Source organism: Pezoporus occidentalis, unplaced genomic scaffold (assembly GCF_034315485.1).
Source record: "Pezoporus occidentalis ecotype Australia unplaced genomic scaffold, CSIRO_AGI_Poc_V1 ctg51, whole genome shotgun sequence".
In the NCBI taxonomy this organism is placed as follows: Eukaryota; Metazoa; Chordata; class Aves; order Psittaciformes; family Psittacidae; genus Pezoporus; species Pezoporus occidentalis.
In genome coordinates, this window is record NW_026915847.1 from 1,784,557 (window position 1) to 1,806,974 (window position 22,418).

The 22,418-nt window shown below is 41.9% G+C and overlaps 1 protein-coding gene across 2 annotated transcripts; it reads right to left on the minus strand.

Annotated features, from left to right (window-relative positions):
- Positions 1-3,252: 3,252 nt before the first annotated feature.
- PCDH18 (protocadherin 18) lies at positions 3,253-13,613 on the minus strand. Of its 2 annotated transcripts, none has more exons than XM_062637204.1 (4): positions 9,517-13,613; positions 8,531-8,616; positions 8,234-8,397; positions 3,253-3,983 (listed from the first exon to the last, which is right to left on the minus strand). In XM_062637204.1, the coding sequence occupies exons 1-4, from the start codon at positions 12,019-12,021 to the stop codon at positions 3,313-3,315; spliced, it is 3,426 nt and encodes a 1,141-aa protein (XP_062493188.1). In that variant the 5' UTR covers positions 12,022-13,613; the 3' UTR covers positions 3,253-3,312. The 2 variants fall into 2 exon arrangements, with proteins under 2 accessions (XP_062493188.1, XP_062493187.1); XM_062637203.1 differs by having other exon boundaries at positions 8,531-8,619.
- Positions 13,614-22,418: the final 8,805 nt, after the last annotated feature.

Consider the following 22,418-nt stretch of genomic DNA (forward strand, 5'->3'; position numbering starts at 1 on the left):
AGTTTGCACCACTTGAAGCGGAGTTTCATTCTCAGCTGCTGATTTAGCAATAAATAATAGTAATAGCAACGTTTTATCCATGTCAATAGAAAAATTAAATAATTTCCAAGTTCAATAGCTATGGTCAAATTACCATCTTCTACACATTCAACATAACTGCCAGCCCCCATACACCTCTCATGCCCAGGCTGGAATCACTGGTTCCCTAAAAGGGCATGAGTTTTATCTCAGGAATGGCTCTGCCTCAATCTCCCTCTCCCATTCCACTCCTGTGCAGTCAGCAGCAGGGAGCTGCAGCTGGACACATAAGCCCTTGCCACCCAATCTAGTCACCCAATAAAAGGCTCTGTGGGGGGGGGAATTCAGGAATCCAGTGGAGCTTATGGTTACACGTGAAAAAATTAGGGCAAGAGAGATTCTGAGGAATGTGTTAACCAGACTTAGCTGAAGAGGTAGCAATTGGGAATTTCAGTCATGGGCAATGTTACTGGGACATACTTTGTAAACACCAGAATACAACCATGGGCTGTGCAGAATTAGTGCATAGGTAAGTGAATCAAAGTCAGCCACCTGAGAGGGAAGGAAAATGAGATGGTGGTGAGGGAACCTGGGAGCAGACCAAAACTGGATACTGATAAAGAAGGAAACTGAAAAGGAGTGTGCTGAAGTGAGACAGAAACAACCTAGCTAAGGAGAAAGCCATGCCTTTGTGAACTTCAGCAGCAGTTCAGTTTGTGAACTCCTGTCAGCAGCAGCTGGAGACGCAGTTAGAAATACGGCTATAAAGTAAGTCCCAGGTCCCTCCAGGAAGCAACAGTAGGAATCAACACTCAGATAACAATTGAATGCCCCAGGCTGAGCTTAAATGAGCTCCTGCACCCTGGAGGTGGGGGAGGAGGTAGGTGTATTCAGGTGAGGCTGGTTGTGGCCATTAAGGTTGTTAGTGGGAAGGAAGAAGGAAAACATGGAAGAGGTTTCCAAATATTTAATAAATGAGCTGTGGTTATTACATCAGTATAGAATGGTTTGGGTTAGAAGGGACCTTAGAGGCCATCCAGTTCCAGCCTCCCTGAAATGGGCAGGGACAACTTCCAGTAGACCAGGCTGCTCCAAGCCCAGTCCAGCCTGGCCCTGAACACTGCCAGGGATGGGGCAGTCACAGCTTCTCTGGGCAACCTGTGCCAGTGCCTCACAGGGAAGAACTTTCCAACATCTTATATAAATCTCTCCTCTTTCAGTTTAAAGCCATTACTCCTTGTCCTGTCACTACATGTCCTTGTAAAAGGGCCCTCTCCAGGTTTCTTGTCAGCCCCTTTAGGATCTGGAAGCTGCATTAAGGTCTCCCTGCAGCCTTCTCTTCTGCAGGCTGAACAAGCCCAACTCTCTCAGCCCATTGTGGCATGACGTGTTCCTTTCAGTAATAAACTGAGGTCTTGTTGGCATTCAAAGGGTGCTATAAGAACTCTCCAAAACAGAAGCAGAGCCTCCACGGTTAGAGGATCTTCCTGTACCAATGCTGATAAGCCAGTTACCTTTAAATTAGTTACATTTAAGCCACATTGACAATATGACATTTTGATAGTTTCATCTGCCAATGCAGATACTTTGTTAGAGATCTGAGGTCCTGGTATTTCAAACCAGCATAGCTATACTCATGAACTCCTGAACTGTAAACAATTTGAAAGTCTCTCCATTATTCAGGTATCAACAACTATCTGCACTGTGAAATCAGCTATGACATTAAAGTTTCCTTACACACACAGAGCAAACCAGTAAAGCTCATGCACATGACAAAATTCTGATTTTTTTAGGTATCATTAAATGGGATTTTTCTACAGAGTACTTTACAGGTGCAATTCTCCAGAATGAAAGTATGTGCCAGTTTTTATGCTTGTGTTCACTAGGATTATTTAAGTACTTTATCACATTTCTGGTAAAAAATGCACATAAAAATATACATCTACAGCTCTGCTGAAAGCCTAAAATACCAGGTTTTGTGGCTATCTCTTAACATTGTCCTGAAAAGAGTATAAGGAGTCCAAAACCCACCCATGTTTCTCAATATTAAAATCAATTTGTTTACTATTACAGAAATATGTGTATGCCAGGCCAACCAAAAATGTATTTTTTTTTTTAAAAAAAGCACCTAGAGACCACATTTGACTTTTATCTGAGAAATACTGGTTAGGTCACCCCTCAAGTGGTGACAGCACCATGGGGCACTCTTTATTTTTACTGTTTATATTACTACTTTCACTGAGCTACCTTCAGTCCAGGGAGAAGCCCCACTGTGGAAGGATGGGACTCATCTAAAGCCAATGTACCTGCAGCGTCACTCTTGTCTAGGAAGTTCAAATACAAGATAAGCGCAAGTACAACAGAGGCAACATATAATCAGCTGCTTTCCTGAGAGATGCAACATTCCTTTTATTTTGGTGTCACTTACAAGGATAAAGCAGTCAATTGCAATTTTTTTATTTACATGAATTGAGAATTCAGCTTGAAGTCAGAAAAGCTGATTTTATGCTGTCTCCCAAGCATGCACCACTCACTTCAACTGGCTTTGCAGTTCAACAACAGCACAAATTCTACCCCTTTTTTGGGTGGTTTTTTTTCAGAGATAACGTCGGAAGTCCCATCACTGAATACCATGATTTGTTCACTTGGCAAAACACCTGTAAAGCACAGGAAGACCCTAGCCTGAGCCTGCAATAATCCATTGATTAAATTTGAGAATAACTTTACAGACCAAAAGCATCAAAATAAAAAGGACATTTTAGGTTTCATGGGAGTTGACAACTCTTTATTACAAGAATGAAACATTGCAACAAGGTGTTGGATCATTTATTGAAACTAATGTTTGTGTAACTTTTCAGTGGTTTGAATTTGTATTTGTAACATTTCAGACTTAAAAGAAATAATAAGGGAAAACAATACCCCTCCTTTTGTCTTTTGTTTTTGTTTTTAACATGCCTGTGTGGCAAGAATGGTGGAAGTTTGACAAGGGTGGTACCATCTATATACATTTAGGAAAACATGCTTGCTGTGGGCGTACAAAAATAAAAATTTATTTGTTAAATTACACATAAATATAAGGTACAAATGTATTTTTAAAATACAGATAATCACACTTGCATTGTGTACATATGAAAATACAGTATTTCAATATTCAACATACACAGACACATTTATGATAAATGCAACTAGTTGGCAATGCCAGTTCTTCTCAGTCTTTTTTTGTTCTTTTAGTTGGGTTTGTTGTTTTTTTTCTCCAGTTTTCCATAAATATGGAAAAATAGGCTTTTGAAACAATTAGTTCTGCCGCACATCTTGCAGCAGCTTGTTAATTTCTGCCACCAGCTCACTGGCATCCATGAGTTCGTGTTTCCCATCACTGAGGTGGTTGAGCATGTTGTCAAAATCATCTTCTTCGTAATTCTCTGGGATCTCCTCCATGGCTGGCAGCCATTTGGAGGAAGGCTGCGCACCCGAGTGAGTCCCCAGAGCGGGCCCGTTGTTGGCAGGATTCTGGAAATGTGTGCTGGCTGCCCAGGCTGCCACCCCCTGTGGATAATTCACAGTCTTGGCTGGCAAATGTCCCTTCCTGCGCTCCAGCGAGCTGGAGCGATCCATCTCATTGCACTCTGTGTAGGCATCTAGGGAGGGAGGCAGCAGGCGCTGGAAGACGCTGCTCATTTCAGAGAGGAGAGAGGAGGTGCAGTTGTCCCCCGACTCCTCCTCGCTCTGGCAGTCTTTACCAAATGTTGAAAAGCTCTTCTTCTTCTCACTCATGTCAGCAGGCTGTGGATCTTCCTCAAGGCCCTGCTGCTGCTGCTGCTGCTGCTGCAGCTGAGGTGACTGGAACTCCTCCCCAGGGATGAACATGTTACTTCTGTAATCAGAGGAGGGAGAGGGCAGTGGGGGCATCCAGCACTGGTCAGAGTGCCCCAGAACCCGGCACTCCTCTGTGCACAGCCTCATCGCTGCAAGAGAGAAAAGAGGACAGTGAGCATCCCCTTCCTATTGTAAATACAGCTTAGTTGCAGCCACTAACACGACTGAACTTCTCCAAAGGTGTTCAAATCCAGTATTTGGGTTCGCTTTCTGTGTGAAGGAAGGTGGCAAATACAAACAGTCTGGATCTAAATGCACTTCCATTTCTGAACAGTCTCAAAAAATGAGAACAAATACAGAACATGTAAGGCAGTTATGCAATCTCTCACCTAGGGCTGAAGATCAGCATGTTAAGTTCCAGGCGGAAAACAAGCATTTGTGACTTAAAGCAACTTGTTCCCTCTTATACATTGCTATTCCATCATACAAATAATTAAATACATAAATAAAATGAACATTTACTTGAGTTTTAGTGAAGTCTGCCACATGCACTTAAGAGAAGTGCATCAGAGTAATGAAGTGAGAAAAAATGGACAGGAGAAATACAGAAGAAAGAACAATAATGTGCAGAAGGATCTCCCTCTTCATTAACATGCCTCCTTTTGATCTGACAATGTATGTTGAATATGAAGTGATCCACTGCCATATTATCTTTTTAACTGAATCAGTTAATTTTTAATACAGTATCAAAATGCCTAGGGCTAAACTTGCACCCCTTGTGACTCTAGTGTTTATACCAAAGTTACTCCGAGGTGCACTTGCCACCCTGTAGCTCAGGTTACTGGACCGTGCTGGCTCAAGCATTGGCACAAGGTGGCCATTCAGGCCACCCAGGAGGACTGAAGAGCAGAAGACAAGAGACACTCTCCTAGCTGCTTCTTTCGGGAGGAGCAACACAGTGGGACAAGCGACTGCAACCCTGAGAGCTACACTAGTCTGAGCAGGGCACTGCAAGAATCCTCTGCAAAAACCTGGAGAGGTCTGGGAAGTGTCCCAGGAAGCAGAGACAGACAAAGCCCTACTTGACAGACTCATAAAGAGTTATGTGCCTCTCCAAAGGGAACTGGCTCTGTAGGACATGAGGCCTTGGCTCAGGCTGGGCACTGCCTGGGTGCTTGGCAGACATGCTAGAAAACACCCAGGTGCTGCAGGGGCCACTTGAATTTGAGTCACATACTTCAGAAGAGTGTTTTCAGAAATGCCAGACTCTTTGAATTATGTATATTTTGACCATAAGAAACTTTTGCCCTAATCTTCTATCAGTTAACAGTTAAATTAGCCACACAGAATAGTTTTTCTTTCTATTTATATACTGAATACATAAGAAATGTGTGCAGTCATGCCCTGTAAGTTTCCCTAGCTTTCTCATCACATTTCCCATCTGGCTCTGGATCCACTTAGTTTATCAAAAGATACTTTTTGCGATGGTGTAAGCAGAACTGAACATTGTATTTCAGCTTAGGACATAACAGAGATTGATTAAGTCCTACTGTCATACTGTCATCGTTATTTATCTCTGTGCTTTACACAGCCTACCATATTGTTTGCTTTCCTAATGTCCTTTCAGTTCTTTGGAGTATGAAATTTCTCTGTGTCTCACATGTGAGAATAAGAATTTCTTCAAGAATACAGGTTCAGGCTACAGGCTGGATATTGCACAAGCTCTTGCAAATGGCCTGCTGATCCAGTGAGCTTTGAGCAAACAAAGCAACCTTGAGAATATCAGTCACTGAAGTTTTGATACAAGGAACTGAAATGCCTTCGAGTGCTTTGTTCCCATGTATGAAAAGCACATGTGCGCTGATTTACAAAAAATCCCTAAGTCATCCGTGGTGCCTGGACGAGCTCTCAACTCACCGCAGAAGGTGAGGATTACTCTTCTAATTAAGAAGGCTCCTGAAAATTAATGAGAGACTTTCAGTGGTTTAGCATTTCATTAGCAGTGAAGGTTGTCTTATTGTGAGTTTTGTTACTGATGCTATCAGGATTGGATTTGGCATCAAATAATAAATACTGACATTCCTGAAAAAGGATCGAAAGATGCTTTGAGGAAATTGAATGGTGTCACAGACCGTCCTTAAATCAGCAATAAATAAAAAGCAAAGATATACAACAACATTATTATTACACACACACCCCCCCCCCGACTTAAAGCTTATTAGTGGAGATTTAAAAAGAGAAAGAGAAATAAGCCTTTCAAGGGCAGTTATTGAACTTTTTGATTGTGTATTTTTGTACTTTCAAGGGACTGGCTCCATTTCTTTCCAGTTCCACCTTAAAGAGACAAACTGAAAGGATTTTTTCACAGCATTTTGCCTGTGCCCAGACTGACGATGCAGAAACATTTCAAAATGGAGAACAGGAAACCTCCAGGAAGTTCTTTTGCTTTTTGCTTGGACTGCAGATCAATTCAGGTTTCATCTGAACAGGTTCAGCATACATTATGCTCCATCCCTGGCAGTGTTCAAGGCCTTGAGCAATCTGCTCTAGTGGAAGGTGTTCCCGCCCATGGCAGGGGGTTGGAACTGGGTGATGTTAAGGTACTTTCCAACCCTAACCATTCTATGGTTCTGTACTTACTTGATGGATTAAGACCATGCAGAGTGGCAAGCGGACATCTAGGTGACATTAAATGCTCACTGTGATAGCCCAGCCCAGCTCTATCTGCACTCAGCAGGAGTTTTCCTTACTTTGAATGTGATTAGCTGGGCCCTTTTGGAAATCCCAGCTCTTGGCTTCCTCTTTAGAGACAGAACTGCAAGAGCTGAAAACCAGTCCTGGGTATCCCAGCTAGCAAAGAGGAAACCACTCCCACCTGTGGGTAGCCCCTGACTGTCCACCGAGAAGGGGACAGCTTTTCCTTGGCAGCACCAGGGCTGGATGCCAGTGCAAACACCACTGCACTTGAAGTTCCCCTGGCAACTGAGAGCTCCAGCAGATCCCGCCTTGCTAATCACAGGGGAGAATGAGACACGCCTCATGCTAGCTGGCAGAGGAATAAGTAATAAAAGCAGGGGGAAATGAATGTAAAAATATATTAGGACTCCAGATTTAGGTTAAAGATTCTGAAAAAATAAAAACCAGTAACTTTTCAAGACCTCCAGATTTGAAACATTGAGTAAATAAGACAAATTTGAAGAGGTAGGTGAATGCCTGAGTTTGTGATAAAAAATCTGGAGCAAAATATGCAAAGAAAATTTTAAAGCTAAAATGTATAAGAAGAGCAAATTAAACTTTTGGGGTTTACTCTGGCCTAACAGCGTATTTCTCAGGGTAAACTGCACCAACATCAGGCACAACCCCTCACCAGTGTTTTCCATAGTAGCAGGGGGAAGGAGCAGCTCTGCAGCTTCTCTCCTCCAGCCCTGGGCAACACGTGGGGGACACTTTAGGAGGGACTATGTGCTGCACAGAGCCAAAAGCAATGTGCCTCATGTATAAGATGACTTTACTAAACCTTTTAAGTTTGGTTCAGTGAGACATACTGAGTTACGCAGCCCTGCCAGTTACACAGACAAAACTAAACATGATCTGAAGTAAGTGTACGATCTAGGGTTCAACCAGTGGCTGTGTAATTATTAAAGTAACTACAAAATTCTCACACCTGTACTCAATATGATTTCCCATAGACTATTATATTCAACTTATAACTGGGCATAAATTTAAAAGTGGTACTTCATACACATGAACATGTACATGTGTGTTTATCTTACTTTCACTCCCCCTATTCCAGCTTTTGTTTTTCTGCCCTCTGCCCCTGAATTGTACCTCTTACGTTCTTTCTTCTAGAAGTTATGACTTGCAAGATTTACAATCTGGGACATATTTAGATCCTTCCATTGCCACTCCAGTCCATTTTTCAGTGGGAAAAAATACACTTTCGTCTCCATCCATATGTATAGACTACTCACAATCCATGCTGGAAGTTTGTATTGTATGAACGAAACCCACCATGGAAAATATTATCTCCCAAATTATAGCTCAGTATATTTTTAACAAACCACAACTGCCTGGCTCTGCAAAAACATCCACCTAGTCATTAAAAGTCTAAGGACATGGAGCAGATCGTGATTTGGAGGTAATTTAGTGCCAGTTCATGATAATGTGAATATGAGAAAAAAGTAGAAATTGCTCTGGGTGGATTTTCAGTTGTACCTGAGGTTTCATTTTACTATATACATGAAGGTTTCAGCTCAGTATTTATCATGAAGCAGAGTAAAAAGGAAGGAAACAGAGGACTTGAAAGCTAAAGGATTTTTGCTTTCTCAGTAGTAGCTTTATCAAAGTGACAGCCAGGCAGCAGTGTAAATACACTGGTCAGCTTCCATTGTGCTCTTACCTGCAGGAATTCTCCCATCTGTAAGGAAAAGGTCACTGAATCCTTCCCCAAGAAGTCTGTCAATTGGAGACTCTCTTCCCAAATCATAATCACTGTCTCCCGCTTCACTGTCACCTCGGCCACTGTCTTTCAAGCTGAATTTATCCATATCTTGCAGGGCATATCTGTGAAGAGAATTGTGGGGATCATGGAATTAGATTATCTCACATACATTACATTCCACATTTTGATTAAAAACATGGGTCTGTTTTCTGATGCATATACATGCATACACAGCAGAACAGTCCAGATTCTTACCTGTAGCTTCTGGAATACTTGTTTCCTCTAAAACTTGGCCTTGGTTGATACTGGCCCTGGTGAAGCATTGAGAGAAGCTGGGAAACCTGCTAAAGAAAAGGTGAGAAGACTGATTCTTTGAAATGAAAGCTCAAATTCCTAGTTGTAAAAACATTAATTTGCTTCTCAGGTTTGGTTTTGGCTCTTTTTTCCTTTAAAGTTAAATTAAGTCGAATACCCGCACATATATAATGCAGTACAACAGACTATTTTCTAGTACAGTGTCTGCCACAGGAAACATCTGAAGGCTTTGTACAATGAGGAAATGCACTGCTGTTCATCAGCCTCTGAACTCATAATAATTATTTCATTAGCAAGTAATTAAACTGAGGCAGAGTTTTAATACATCAGAATCAACCCTTTACCATTCCAGGATCCTAATTCAAAACAAAATGTCATTGCTCTACATATAAAGTTACCAGGACATAACTCTCATTTAAGCCATTACAGAGCATTTGCAGTAAAAACTGAGATGGGTAGTCTCAAGTTTAAGATATTATGACCATGTATTACAACAGCTGTACTTAAACTGTGCCAGTGTTCAGCCTTTTAGTTCTCTATCCCCAATAATGAAAGGGTTTCCTGCATTGTTTCTCTATATAAATACTCTGGCACTTTCTTAAACAGAGGGAAAGGGAGGGCAAGGAAGACAGTACGAGTGAGCAGTAAACCAGAGCTAAGCACTGTCTATGTTACACCCCATTGTTTTGACCTTACAGGGAAGAACCAATAATCTATAAATAATAGATTTAATCCTGCTCCCCATGGTAATGGATTCAGTCGGTATTGGAGTAAAACTGCAAAGCTGTGACATCTACAGAGAAATCCATCATACATCCTCATTAGGCATAGACCTAAGTGGTCTCACAGGTGGCATGCAGAGTACCTCAATGCTTTCCAGTGAAGGCATGAGTGAAGGGATGTGCAAATGGAGGTGTGGACCTTACCTCAACAGCAGGAGTAGCATGGGTGAGTTCCAGTGAGAAATTTTCAGGCACGTGGTTAGAGGAAATTGTCACCAGGCTGTTGAGAGATTGGTGGCTGTGGTGGCTCTGCCGGCTGCTCATTTGTCCCCTCTCCAGAGTCGGAGATGATGATGGAGAAGCTCTGTGGTGAGATCTGATGGGTAAAGTGCCATTAACCGTTGGCACTAACGTAATGTCCCCTTTGTGGATCTGTCTTGAGGGTCGCTTTGGGTGGTGCTGGTAGGTCGATTCTGCCACACGACAGTTGTAGGACCTGGTGTCCTTTTTTTCTCGATTACATCTTGTGGCAAAAATGACCATAATGACCAACAACACAGCACATATGGATCCCAAGGATATAATTGTTATCATGGAGACATCCAGGGAGGGTTGGCTTACCAAAGTTGCTTCTGTGCTTGCAAATGAATAGACATACTCAAAAACAGTACATCTGAGAAGTGCTTTTGTACTAAGCTGAGGACTGCCCTTATCCTGGACTATGACAAAAAACTCCCATTGTTTTGCTGGAACTGATTCAACACTCACATTGATAGATATGTCACAGGTTTTGGGATCCATCACAAAGATGCTGTTTTCCTTGTCAGCTACTATAGAGCAGCTGAGTTCAGAGTTCATACCAGAGTCTCTGTCTGTAGCCCTTATCCTGGTGACAAGAAAGCCAATTCCAGCATCTTTAGGGATTGAGATTTCTGCTGTACTGTTGCGTAGAGCTGGCCCCACGATGACAGGAGCGTTGTCATTTTCATCAATGATGGTTAGTACCACCGTGGTATTGCTAACAAGCTGCTGACTCCCTCCATCCCTAGCTTGAACCATGAAGGCAATTTGATTTACTTCCTCGTGGTCAAAGGTTCTCAGGGCATAGATTGCTCCATTGGAGGGATCGATGGTCACATAGGTGGTTATAGAGCTTCCTAAAATATAGCTCTCCAAAATAGTGTATGTCACCTGGCCATTGTCACCTAGATCTGGGTCTGTGGCTGTGACTGATGTAATGTACGCTCCTGGAGAGTTATTTTCCAAGATAACAACTTCATATCTGTTTGTCTGGAAGCGGGGTGGGTTGTCATTTTCATCACTGATTTGGACAGTAAAGTGTTTCACTGCGGAGAGACTGGGCGTTCCCTTGTCCTCTGCTATTACAGTCAAGCTGTATTCAGATCTCTTTTCCCTATCTAGAGTGGCATTAGTCAAGATTAAGTAGTTATTTTCATAAGTCTTTTGGAGTTTAAAGTGACCATGTCCATGGAGCTTGCAAATTATCTCTCCATTCACACCAGAGTCCTTGTCTTGCACTCTGACCAGGGCAACAAAAGTGTCCAGAGGTGACCCTTCAGAAATGTAAGCTACCTCCTCTTTCTCTGGAGACATCAGGTTTAAGTTAATTTCGGGTCTGTTGTCATTCACGTCCACAACTTTAATTATAATCTTGCAGTGAGCTGGAATGGAATTTGGCCCCAGATCCTGAGCCTGAGCATCAATTTCATAGGATTTGGTTACTTCATAGTCCACTTGCTTCAGGAGGGTTAGGTGTCCTTTTTCTGGATCTATATTAAAAGTCTCTATAATTTTGGCAGACACATGACTACTAAAGGAGTAGACCACTTTACCGTTAGCGCCCTCGTCTGGATCAGTGGCATTGAGGTCTATGAGCAAAGTCCCAACCGGAGAATTTTCTAGGAGCTGGATTACATATGACTGTTGCTCAAAAACAGGGCTGTTGTCATTGGAATCAGAAATGCTTATTTTCAGGAGGGATGAGCCAGACCTCTGAGGCACCCCTTTATCTGAGGCAGTGAGCTGGAGTTCGTAACTTGACTTCAACTCCCGGTCCAGCTCTCTAACCACAATCAGCTCCGCATACTTGGCACCATCAGTCCTGGTTCTCACCTCAATAGTAAAAAAATCATTTGCAGAAAGGGAGTAAGTGTGCAGTGAGTTGTCCCCTACATCTGGATCAAAAGCGCTGTCCAAAGGGATCCGTGTTCCCACTGCTGCACTCTCTGATATCTCGATAGGGATAAGAGCTCTGGAAAACTGGGGAGAGTTGTCATTAATATCCAGCACTTCAACTTCAACATGGAATAGCTGCAGATGTTCAGTGGGCAGAGTGATCACATCAAACTCTATGGAGCAGTTTAAGTTTTTCTGGCAGAGTTGCTCCCGATCAATTTTAGCTCCTATGCTGATCTCTCCGTTATCCTCACGGACTACAAGCAAGGGAGAATTCCCCCTTTGCATGGCTCGAAATCGCACCGAGGAAGGGTTAGGCATTTTTAATAAAACATCAGCTACATCCTCCGACAGTCTTGCAATTACCGATCCGATTCTCTGCTCCTCATAAATCCTGTATTTCAAATTCTTGCCCAGCACAGCCTTATTGAAAGATATTATCATCAGTGCAAAAATGAATATAAAGTGCATTTTACCGCCGACTCGGCGCATTTGTAAGTTTTTGCAATTCATTTCTCCAAGCAAGTTAAAAAGCAATTATCGCGGCTGCCTTCCGTACCTTAAGCCCTGCGCACATCTGGTCCTTCCAAACTTGAAAACGCCTTTTCTGCTCAGCCAAGGATTAATATCTCACCAGATCAGAAAAGTTTGGGATATTTTTCTATATACACACCGCGCCAGGACATCCAGGTACAAGCCGTATGCAATCCACGCGTTCTCATTTGACTCCCCGCTCCTCTTCCAGGACGGAACGTGTCGTGGAGGCAGCGGGCTCCTCTTCCACCGTGAGCATCCAAGAACGCCGGGAAGCCCGCGGGACGCGCCGCGGGATCCACCGCCCGCCCGGCGCCTCCCCGCTCTTTACTTCCCTCCTCTCCCCTCCCCACTCGCGCCGCACTCAGCACCCTCCCTCGCCGGCTGCAGCCTAAAAATCCTCCGCAACTTCGCTCCAACTCCCCAGACAAAGCTTTTACCCGGCGTGTGCTGAGCCCCGTCCAGCCAATCAGCCCGGGGACAGCCCGGCGCGCCGAGGAGGGGGGAGGAAGGGGATGGGGGGGGACCTGGAAGAGGGCGGGAGGGACCCGTTGGGGAAAACGGGGAATGGGAGCGGGAGGGGGCGGCTCCTCCCCCAGCCCCTGCTGGTCGCCGGTGTGCCGCCGGGAAGGGGAAGGGGGGGCACATTTACGCACACTCACACAAATGACTAAAACGCAACTTTAAATCAACGCCCCCCTCCTTTTTCAGGGCACTTTCAAGCGGGGTTTCTGGGTTTAATTCCTCCCCTTCCCGCCACGAAAAATGTGATCGCGCCCTTTCTCCTTTACGTACTTTTAGGTTGTCTTAACGAACTCGGAGGTTTTCAGTGTGTTGGGTTAGTAAACCGGGATGGGGGAGTGAGAGGGAGAGGTGTGCCGCCTCCCGCCTTTCGCCAGCCATGCCGGCAGAGCCTCTTCCTGCTCCGTATTTACCTAGTTACCTGCCTCTCTTCAACATCCGTGCTCCTGTGTGGAGCAAAGGGACATCTCTCCCTCCTCCTCCTCCTCTCCAAGTCAGTAACATTCTGCACACTCCTGTACACTCCCTGCTCCCCCCGCCCGCCGCGCTGCTGCTACCTTTGCCCGATTTTGGTCCTCCCGTGTGTGTATGTATGTGTGTGTATCTGTATCTGTGTGGGCAATTGTCTCTGAGCCGGCTGCTGCGCTTCTATCTCTGCTGTTCCAGTGGTTCTCCAGAAGATCTTTTCCATCCTAGTTGAAAAAGCTCTTCATGCTTCACAGAGAGGATTTGTGCTAAGTACATCTCCTCCATGCCAAATGTCTTAAAGAAGCCACAGGACATACTAAGTGCTTTGACAATGGCAAGTTCCTTGCCTCTCCGCTATTGTTAAAAAAAATGGTTTTCGTGTTTACACTGCAACACATCTGCACAAAAGACAAGAATCTTATGACCAAGTGGATCCTGTACTTTGTGTACACCAGAAATGCTGCAGATGGTTACGAGAGCTTCAGGCTGCACCCAGGTCACAGAGCCTGGTGGGTTCTTCTCAGTTCAAGTGCATCTATTTATGCTGTGATTTCTGTTCCCTCTTTTGTGTGAGTGTGTGTTTTTTGTTTGTTTGGGGTTTTTTGTTTGTTTTTGTTTTTTTTTTAAGTTTAGCGTTTTAGCCACAGTCTCACCCTGCTTTTCATTTTCTTTGTCCATTTGTTTATTGCTGTTGCCCATAATCATACCATCACTCTCCTCTATTGCTCTTCTCTCTCTTAAATTCCCCCCATATCCAAAAATGTGAAGAGTAAAGCTCCGATTCCCCCAATTTCCTTACTCTCAGCACAGCTCAGCCAAAGTCACTTAGAAGGTTCTTGCTGAAAAAGAAAGCAGAGGAGGCTCAGCGTGAACTCTCCTTCTTTTTAAGCATTCAGAAGCATTTTATAAGCCATTGTCTCTTTTTTCTTTCTTTTTCTTTTTCTTTTTTTTTTTTTTTCTCCACAAACCTGCACCGTGTGGCAAATTGTGCAGAATAGAAATGCCCATAATGAATGTATTTAGTACTGGGTCACGCTGATGAACATTCTGCCCCCATGAATAATGCTGTTTTACAAGTTTGCAGCCCTTTCAAATTACTGATCCCCAAACCCTATAGGCGAACTAGAAAAGCTAACACAAGCAAATGGGACTTTAGAAACCCATAGCCATCTGCCCTAAATCTCTAACAATCCAAGCCAATAATTATATCAATTCAGGCTTTAGTGAACCCCTTTGCAAACACCAAAAGAGCAAAGAAAGGAATTAGTGGCCATTCTAAGTTCTGGTGGAGAGAATTCAAAGATAATCTAATTCCATTAGTTCACGGACAGCTTTTTTTGCAGCTCTGATAAATCTTCCTAAAACATTTTTCCAAACCACCAGTGTAAACTCTTTTCTGACGATAATTGGGGGAATAGGTTCAATTAGATGCTGTTCTGAGTGTCAATAAAAAGTATTTTGTTGATAAAAGAAGTCACTGCCCCTTTACATGATGAGTACAGGAGATGAATAATTCATAGAAAAAATAATTTCTTTGCTTAAACCCAAGAATATTGTATGTACTCTTAAATGATAACGTGTTCTTCCAAGTAACTCTTTAGTACAGTTAGATATGCAGAATTTTCTTTATGCAATTTTTATCACTTTCCAAATAGTAATTCCACTTCATCACACTGGTCTTTCTCAGAGACATACTCTGTATATTAACAGATAGTAGGGTAACTACAGAGAGGAATTACAGCACCTCTTTTCTTTTTGTCCCTTTTTTAAAATTTACTTTTTATTTTGCAACTTCACCAGTCAGGTTATATGCAATATTAACTCCAGCAGTCAGGTTATATGTGATATTCACTTCAGAAGTCAGATTATATGGAATATTATCCCTTAAGTCCATGCTGTTTTGCAACTAACCATTTAGAATTACAATGACGATAAAATGTCATTGGCACATAGTCCCTATGTGAATTCTGAAGAAAAAGCCTTGATTTTCTTTTTCTTTTCATCTGGCATTCATCTGAACCTACAAGTGAGGAGGAACACATCTTGGGGTTGTTTGTTTAGATGCTGCAATATTTAAGTGCATGGCACTTCTAGAAGGAATCCTTCTGTAGGGTGCTTATGAGCTATCTCAGCACTCCCAAGGCTGATTCCTCCCATACCCAGTGAAAGAGTTTTGTCTGAAAGTCACTTAAAACTCCGGCCCACCTTTGACATGGCAGCTTTCCCTTACAAAGGAAAGGGAGAGTCCCACGTGCAGCCAGCAGACACTTCTTGGGGAGCATGGTATTGTGAACGCTGCTAGGCACGTGAGTGGAGTGCTGCTGGCCTCCTGGAAAGGAATCTCTGTTATTCCCACCTAATCCAGATCTATTCACCATAACCTTCTCAAAAGTTGCAATCAAATTCTCCAGCAACGTATCTGAGGGAGAAAAACTATCTCCAAACAGCACCTTCATTTGCCTACTGTACTACTTCAGAAACCACAACTGCACAGCAGATTAACTAATTTTTCACTTAGCTGAAAGTAAATCTGTTTCTGGGGTTGATACACTTGAAAGTCTGTCTTGTTTCTTGAGTTTTACTCTCAAGCATATATTTTCTGCTGAAAGTTATTGATCTCCTTGATGCACAGTATATATGCAAAGCTTAGGTGACAGAGAATCTTGCTTTCAAGAACTGTTTTTGAGAAAGGGTCCTTTAGCAGAGCCAGGGGAGAAAGCAAATAGTTCTCTTAACAATGATAGAAGCACAGGGAAATTAGCACAGTGCCATTTAGTTCATTCCCCTCCTCATGCACACACACACACACACACACACACAAATGAGGTTTTATTCACTTTCAGTATGATTTATTGCCTTATGTTGCGTTATGTTACAAAATGTCATATGCACTATGCTCCAGCACACTAGACATAGCAGATCAAATTTGATTTGACACCTGTGTAATGAATGTGAAAGACAAGTCTTCCTTGAGTCAGAAGGGTATTTTAAAACATTTCCATCACAATAAATGACAAAACTGGGGGTTCCTCTCTCCCCCTCTCTTCTCTTTCTTCCTCCCTCTCTCTCCCCACTTGTCTCTCGCCAATCCCCTTCATCAAGTTTGTTTCCCAAAGTAAAACTAAGAACAAAGCTCTCCCTGGTCTTTGTATTTTACCTTTCCATCTGTTGTAGCGTAAGTGCAAATTAAGTGAAAATATCCTTGTAGGCAAACAAACCCTGCCATTTTGTACTCACTCTTGGACCCATAAAAAAGCTGATCAGAGGTCAGTATGATGCTGTTCAGTGGAGTGGGTGGAGGCTGATATTTCAGTCTGATTTTTTGCACAACCATATTATAGAGCTCATCACAAATTAATGCTGCATTTGTCCAATCTAGTATCTATCTCATCAGTCATGCTTACACCCGATACCTTTTAAAGCACTGAGGTGCATCAGAGGCTGGATTACTTCAAAATATATTAAAGGCAGAATGGTCTGTTGGATTATCAGATATGACCTCTGCATCACCTTAGCCTTCTTAATTAATCCCAAATACATTAGGTAGGGAATATATTTTAATCTGTGGAATGCTAAACAGTGTACCTCAGTCAGGCATCCGTTACCTTATTCATCTGAAAAGGCAGAGAATTGATGATCTAAAATGGGGTCAGGGATCCTGGCAGGCAAATCAGAAAAGCAAACAATCCACTTGATACTATACATCCTGACCTCCACAAAATCTAAAGCTGAACTATATTCCAACCTGAATGATTCTATGATCTATGTATACCTATACCTATACCTTAAAGCAATCCTGCTGAAGATACCCTGCCTAACAGTTTCTGGTCCCAGTCAGAGCACAGCCCCTTTTACAGAGCGTCATAGAATCATAGAACGGTTTGGGTTGGAAAGGGCCTTAAAATCATTTAATTTCAACACCCCTGCCATTGGCAGGGATACCACACACTAAACCATGTCATCCAAGACTCTGTCCAACCTGGCCTTGAACACTGCCAGAGATGGAGCATTCACAGCTTCCTTGTGCAGTCTGTTCTAGCACAAGCAGTCTCCAAAGGTTCTGTCACCTTGGAGAAACGCAGGAAACATTTGGTAAAGGTAACAGCTGTATCAGGAAAAAGTAGTTCCCTGCTCAAAAAAAAACAGCCAGGAACAAAAGACCAGGTACTCAGAAGTAGAAATAAATAGAGAAACTAAGTTCAGAGCCCTGATCTATAATTTTCACTTTTTCAAAACACTTAAAAAAGATTCTGATTGTTCATTAAAATACATCAAACCACAAAATTCTGTATACCTACTGATAGGTGAGAACTTTTTTTTTCATGAATTCAAAATTAGATTTCACATTATCATCAATCATCGTGGCAAAGGACAGGGGATCAGGTTTTCTGCTACATGAGTAAATTTCCACGGCAGTTTTGCAGTGCCGTGTTGTGTATATAAATAGCGAGTTAAGCCAGTACATGTTCCATGCATAGTAAGTACTGTACCTAGATATTCATTCTCTTTCTGAACCAATAAAACATTTATCACTCAAGGTTTTACCAGGTGCAAATGCTAGAGACTTACAGTTTACTAAATCTCCATTAGAAACGAATGCCTGTAATAGGTCACTTGATGCTTTTGAATTTGAGGATTAGTTACTATGGCACAGTATATAATGGAAATTCCACTGTTTGATCACTCTAATGCACTTGGCATTTTGTTTAGTTACTTCCTTGTGAAGCATGAAGTAGAATATCTGTATTTGATAACTGTTTACCTAAAATTGCCTTTAAGTGCAGTATATGCACCTAAGCCAAATGAGGTTTTGAGCATTATCTATGCTTGGGATAAACTTTGGGATAAAAGATAAGGTAAAATAAAAAAGTCAGAACTGTGGCACAATCCAAGAATAACACCTGAGCCAAGAAGGGCAATCCTGTGTGGCACTGTTCTACTTTCTCATAAAGCCACCTAAACCCAGCTGTAGGTCCTGTTGCATACAACAGTTATAACTGTCCATGACCTAATGCACCATTTTTTCCTTCTGTCCATCTCTATCACTGCAAATACAAATAATAAAGAGAGCCAGATGCTTCAGAGGGGAGTGGCTATAACCTTTGGATCACACAAAGTGGAACTTGAGGAACAAAGGTGCTCTGTCACTTCCTTTCCCCTAACGATGCAGTCACCTTGGGGCTGGAATGGTGAGAGCTCCAGAGCTCTTTTTTTCCTTGTAGGGAAAGCACTAGCAACATCTGTGCCCTTTGCCTGAGATATCCTTACTAGCTTTCAGCCTTACAAAGTGCTGCACTTGCATTGGATTTCCCACATCTGGTTTTATTCCAGATGTTAACAAATTAATATACTGCATGCACTGGAATGTCAGATATTTTACATAAATAAATTTGAAAAGCTTTCTGCATCGTAACACCACTGCTATTCTGTTTTGACAAATGTCTTGCTCTTTTACCCTGCCACACAGTAACTAGCATGTGATGATGTTTTCAAGGCCACTCTAAGTTTATACCGAGCAGAAGGAGCAGCTGCATTTGTGATACTTCTTTTCTTCACAGAAGTGGGGTTTCTGTAAAGGAAGGGTTTGAAGTTGGGTGTAGATGTGGATTTAGTCAGGGCTGCAATACATACTTTGTCAAATTGCTGGCTTAACCCAAGCTTTTCATGGAACTGCAACTTTCTTCATTGCCCCTGGGAGTTTAAAAAAAGAGTGTAATTGCTGTTTCAAGTGTCTTCAGAGCAGATGAAGCATGTGTCCAATCTTCCACTGACAGCCTAAGCCAAATGATCCATATCCACTCATGTGTACCTACCTCCAGCACCTGTTTTGTGACCAAAGGGCTTGAAGGACGTTGGACACTCTTGCCAGGGAAAGGGCCCACCATTTTCAGCAGAGCCAGAACTCAGCTGCATACAGCCACTGTGGAGTCAGAGGCAACTCCAGAGTTTTTAAGACACTTTTGTCTTTTTCTGCTCCTGGGGCTGATGGGAACCAACCCAATCCATGGAAAGATTTTGAACAGCTTCAGGGGTCTCTTTAACTTTGGGGAGGGTGAGACTCCCAGGACTGCCAAGCTGGACACAAAGTCTTGCAGCAAGAATGGACACTTGATCATATTTTTCCAGGAGTGGAAGCTATTGGGTAAAAGTTTCCTGGGAGGATCTGAGCCTCTCTGTACTGCAGCATTTAGCAACCTTGAGTTACAAAGGGCTATCATTAAAAGACCCTTAATGGCCTTCCTTTCTTCAAAACCTCAGGCACAATTCACCACTCAGCCTGCTTTGTGAATAAGGACCAAATATGTTGTTTATTTTATTTTACAGTAAATATTTATACAGCACTCCACATGGGTATCTGCATTTTTTTATCCTTGATTTTTCTGGGAAAAATGGAGCAAGAAAATGCTCCCTGCTTCAATGTCATGGGAAAAAGTGGAAATATAAACGTGCTGTAGGAAGCAAGCGCAGTGGGAGCTGTAATGGGAAAAAGGCAGGCATGGTTTATCAGCAGAATATGTAACCTATACTGAACATCTGGCTTCCCAAGTAAGTTGTTAACAGTCCTTAATACAAATGTTTCTCTTTAAAGAATCAGATGTTCCTCTTTTTCTTTTTTTTTTTACAATAGCTGCAGTATGGTGAAACTGGTGCCATAAAGTCATTGCAAGAGACAGCAAACAACTTTGTTATCATAATAGGCTTTTTTCCCCTCCTTCTTTTTTAAACAATGGCTCTAGCAGGTGGCATGTGGCTGGGACCGGGTCTATCACCATCTCCAGGGTGCCAAGACATCCCTCAAAGTTTCTGTGGGAGGAATTTGTTGGTGGGATTTGGATTGTAAAGGCACGTGAGCATCTGCTGCCTGCTCAGTCTCATTACCATTGACACAATCAGCTCCTGCAGCTCTCGGCCCAGCAGCCACTGCAGAGACTCAATTTTCTTGCCTCTCTGACGATGCTCATTACCATTCATCAGAACTTATGTGTTTCTGTGCCTCTGAGTCAGGGTTAAGGGTCTGTGAAAAAATATAACACAGGGAAACACTCAGAGAACGAAAAGCAAATTGACATAACAGCTAAAACATAACAGCCTAAAATCAACTGCCTTGTATACAGGACTACTGATAAACTTTCAGTATTCATAGTAATGGCTCTTTTTTTTTTTTTTTTTCCCCCTTCTAAGTCATTTTATTCCTGAAAACCATATTCTATGAGTTTATGCTATTGTATGCATTCTGTAAGTAGCTTATAATCTTTTTGTATGATTCAGGAGATATTACACAGCATACTCTTGTCCTTCCATATCCCAACCACTTGCAAAGTTCTGCCAAACTGTCAAATTATTTGTTTGTTTGTTGGATTATGTACAGAAAAAGTCCATTTTCCACCTCTGAGTTAATTTGGAAAACAGACTAAGAAGTGAGGGGTTTGCTTCTTAAAAAAAAAAAAAGTAGGAGTCTATTAACATCTTCCTCTGGCAGCCACAGCCTAAACAAAATGTTAACACCACATATCTGCAGATAAAGCCTTTACATTCCTCTAAGTGTCCTCACCCCACATAAAACTGCAGTTATTTTACATTTCCTTATGATAGATGCTGCATAATCCCTCTTCGGTGGCTTTATGTCCTTTTATTGCTACAAAAAACCCTCAGCCCATAAATGGAAAATTAGAGAAGTCACACATTTTTCAAATAAATCACTTGCCTAAAAGCAGAGAGGAGGGGAAGGAGAAAGAGGGAGAGAATTTAAACCAATCTGTCTCTTGAATATACGTCAAGGATTTCTGCCTTTGAACAAAGAAAACAGAAGGGCTTCAAGGCCTGAATCTGTGATAATCTTGCTGTTTTCAGATGCTGCATAGATAGTGATTTGTGACCTTAGTGAAGAATTTGAGATTAAAGTGGAAATATATTTACCACAGTGCAGCCTTTACTAGGTCTTTGTAACACAGGAGTATGGAAAATATCACACAGAGCTGGGGATGAGGTGGGGGCATGGCATTTACTTTCAGATGTTTTTAAAACTCAAGGAAGAGTTATTGTTTCCATAAATCATTACTATAGGTTTACATTTTCCTCAACCCCCTTCTGTCTTCTTAGACAAAACATAAGCTGGGCATTCTCATTGCTCAGGGCTAAAGAGAAAGAAATGGTGGCATTTTAGCAAACTTCCCAAAATGATGACTATCATGGTTTTATTCCCAGGTTCCAGACAGCATGGTAGTTTTACAACCCTGCAGCACTGAGGAGAGGAGGGACAAGGGACATACCCTCCCGCATGGATGTCCAGAGCCCATGCTTGTTTGCAGAACTGCTCCAATTCCCCTGTCTTTGTCATGGAAATGTGAACCCTGAAAGAAGAGTCTATTATGTCAAATTACAAATTATATTATAGGGTTTTAAGTAATTGTTTGCTGACTTGTCATGCACATGCTGTTTGTTGGAAGTTGATGTAATCATTTTGGCAAATTTCCACCCGTGACAATCAGCCGAGTTGAACTCTTAAATCAGCTGCTGGGGGGGGTTCGCATCATGCAATTAATAGGTGGAAGACTAAGGCAGACACCCTTCAAAGTTAATTTACACAGACCCATTATAGAAGTAGTGCATTATGTCTTAACTGTATGAAATGTATTGTGGGCATATTATCATTCATAAAATTCATTAGAAATCAATTAGTTCAAATGAAAGAGTTCTGTTACTTTCATACTATAAAATGTAACAGTAACAAAAATATATGAAGTGTACAGGAAATATAGCAAAAAATACGTGCTGTGGTTTTCTGGAGCCATTTGAATAAAGTTTTCATCCATCAGAAAGCTTTCTGTTTCAATCAGACACCAATTAAAATAAACATGATAGGCTATTTCAAAATGACCTTAACTTACTGGAATGCATTCTTTCACCAGACTATATAAATGTGGGTACACCCACATTTTTTCCCTAATTCTGTGGTCTTTAACATCTATGTCAGATCCTGGAACACTTCAGTATGATGCAATGAGGTAGCTTTTTCATAAATTTTCTAAACAGTAAATCTTAATACTGCGGTGACAGGAATTTACAGCATAAACTGACACATGTACTTTCCAAATATAGCTGTGTAGACTTTTCGTTGAAATAAATTACAGGGGTTACACATATATAATTATTTGTATGCATATATGCATTTATAACATCTTCAGATAAACAAAAACTTCAATAAAAAAATAACTTTTTAGTGAACCTCAGTGAGCTGCTTTTGCAGTTTTCAAGTATTTATAATTGCTTGTGGGTTCCTTTTCTTAGGGCAACCGTTCTATTGAGATATTGGTTTTGTCCTTCCATAGGCTTCTATAACAAAATGAAGCAATTAAGCAAATGCAGACAGAATAAAGCAAATGCAG

Bases quoted from the DNA above. Each gene is read 5' to 3' on its own strand.
- PCDH18 (XM_062637203.1), bottom strand. From the start codon at position 12,021: ATGAATTGCAAAAACTTACAAATGCGCCGAGTCGGCGGTAAAATGCAC. The intron at 8,620-9,516 runs GTAAGGTCCACA...CCTTTTCTTTAG, and splicing joins ATGCTACTCCTGCTGTTGAG to CAGGTTTCCCAGCTTCTCTC. The intron at 8,398-8,530 runs GTAAGAATCTGG...TTCTCTTCACAG, and splicing joins AAGTATTCCAGAAGCTACAG to ATATGCCCTGCAAGATATGG.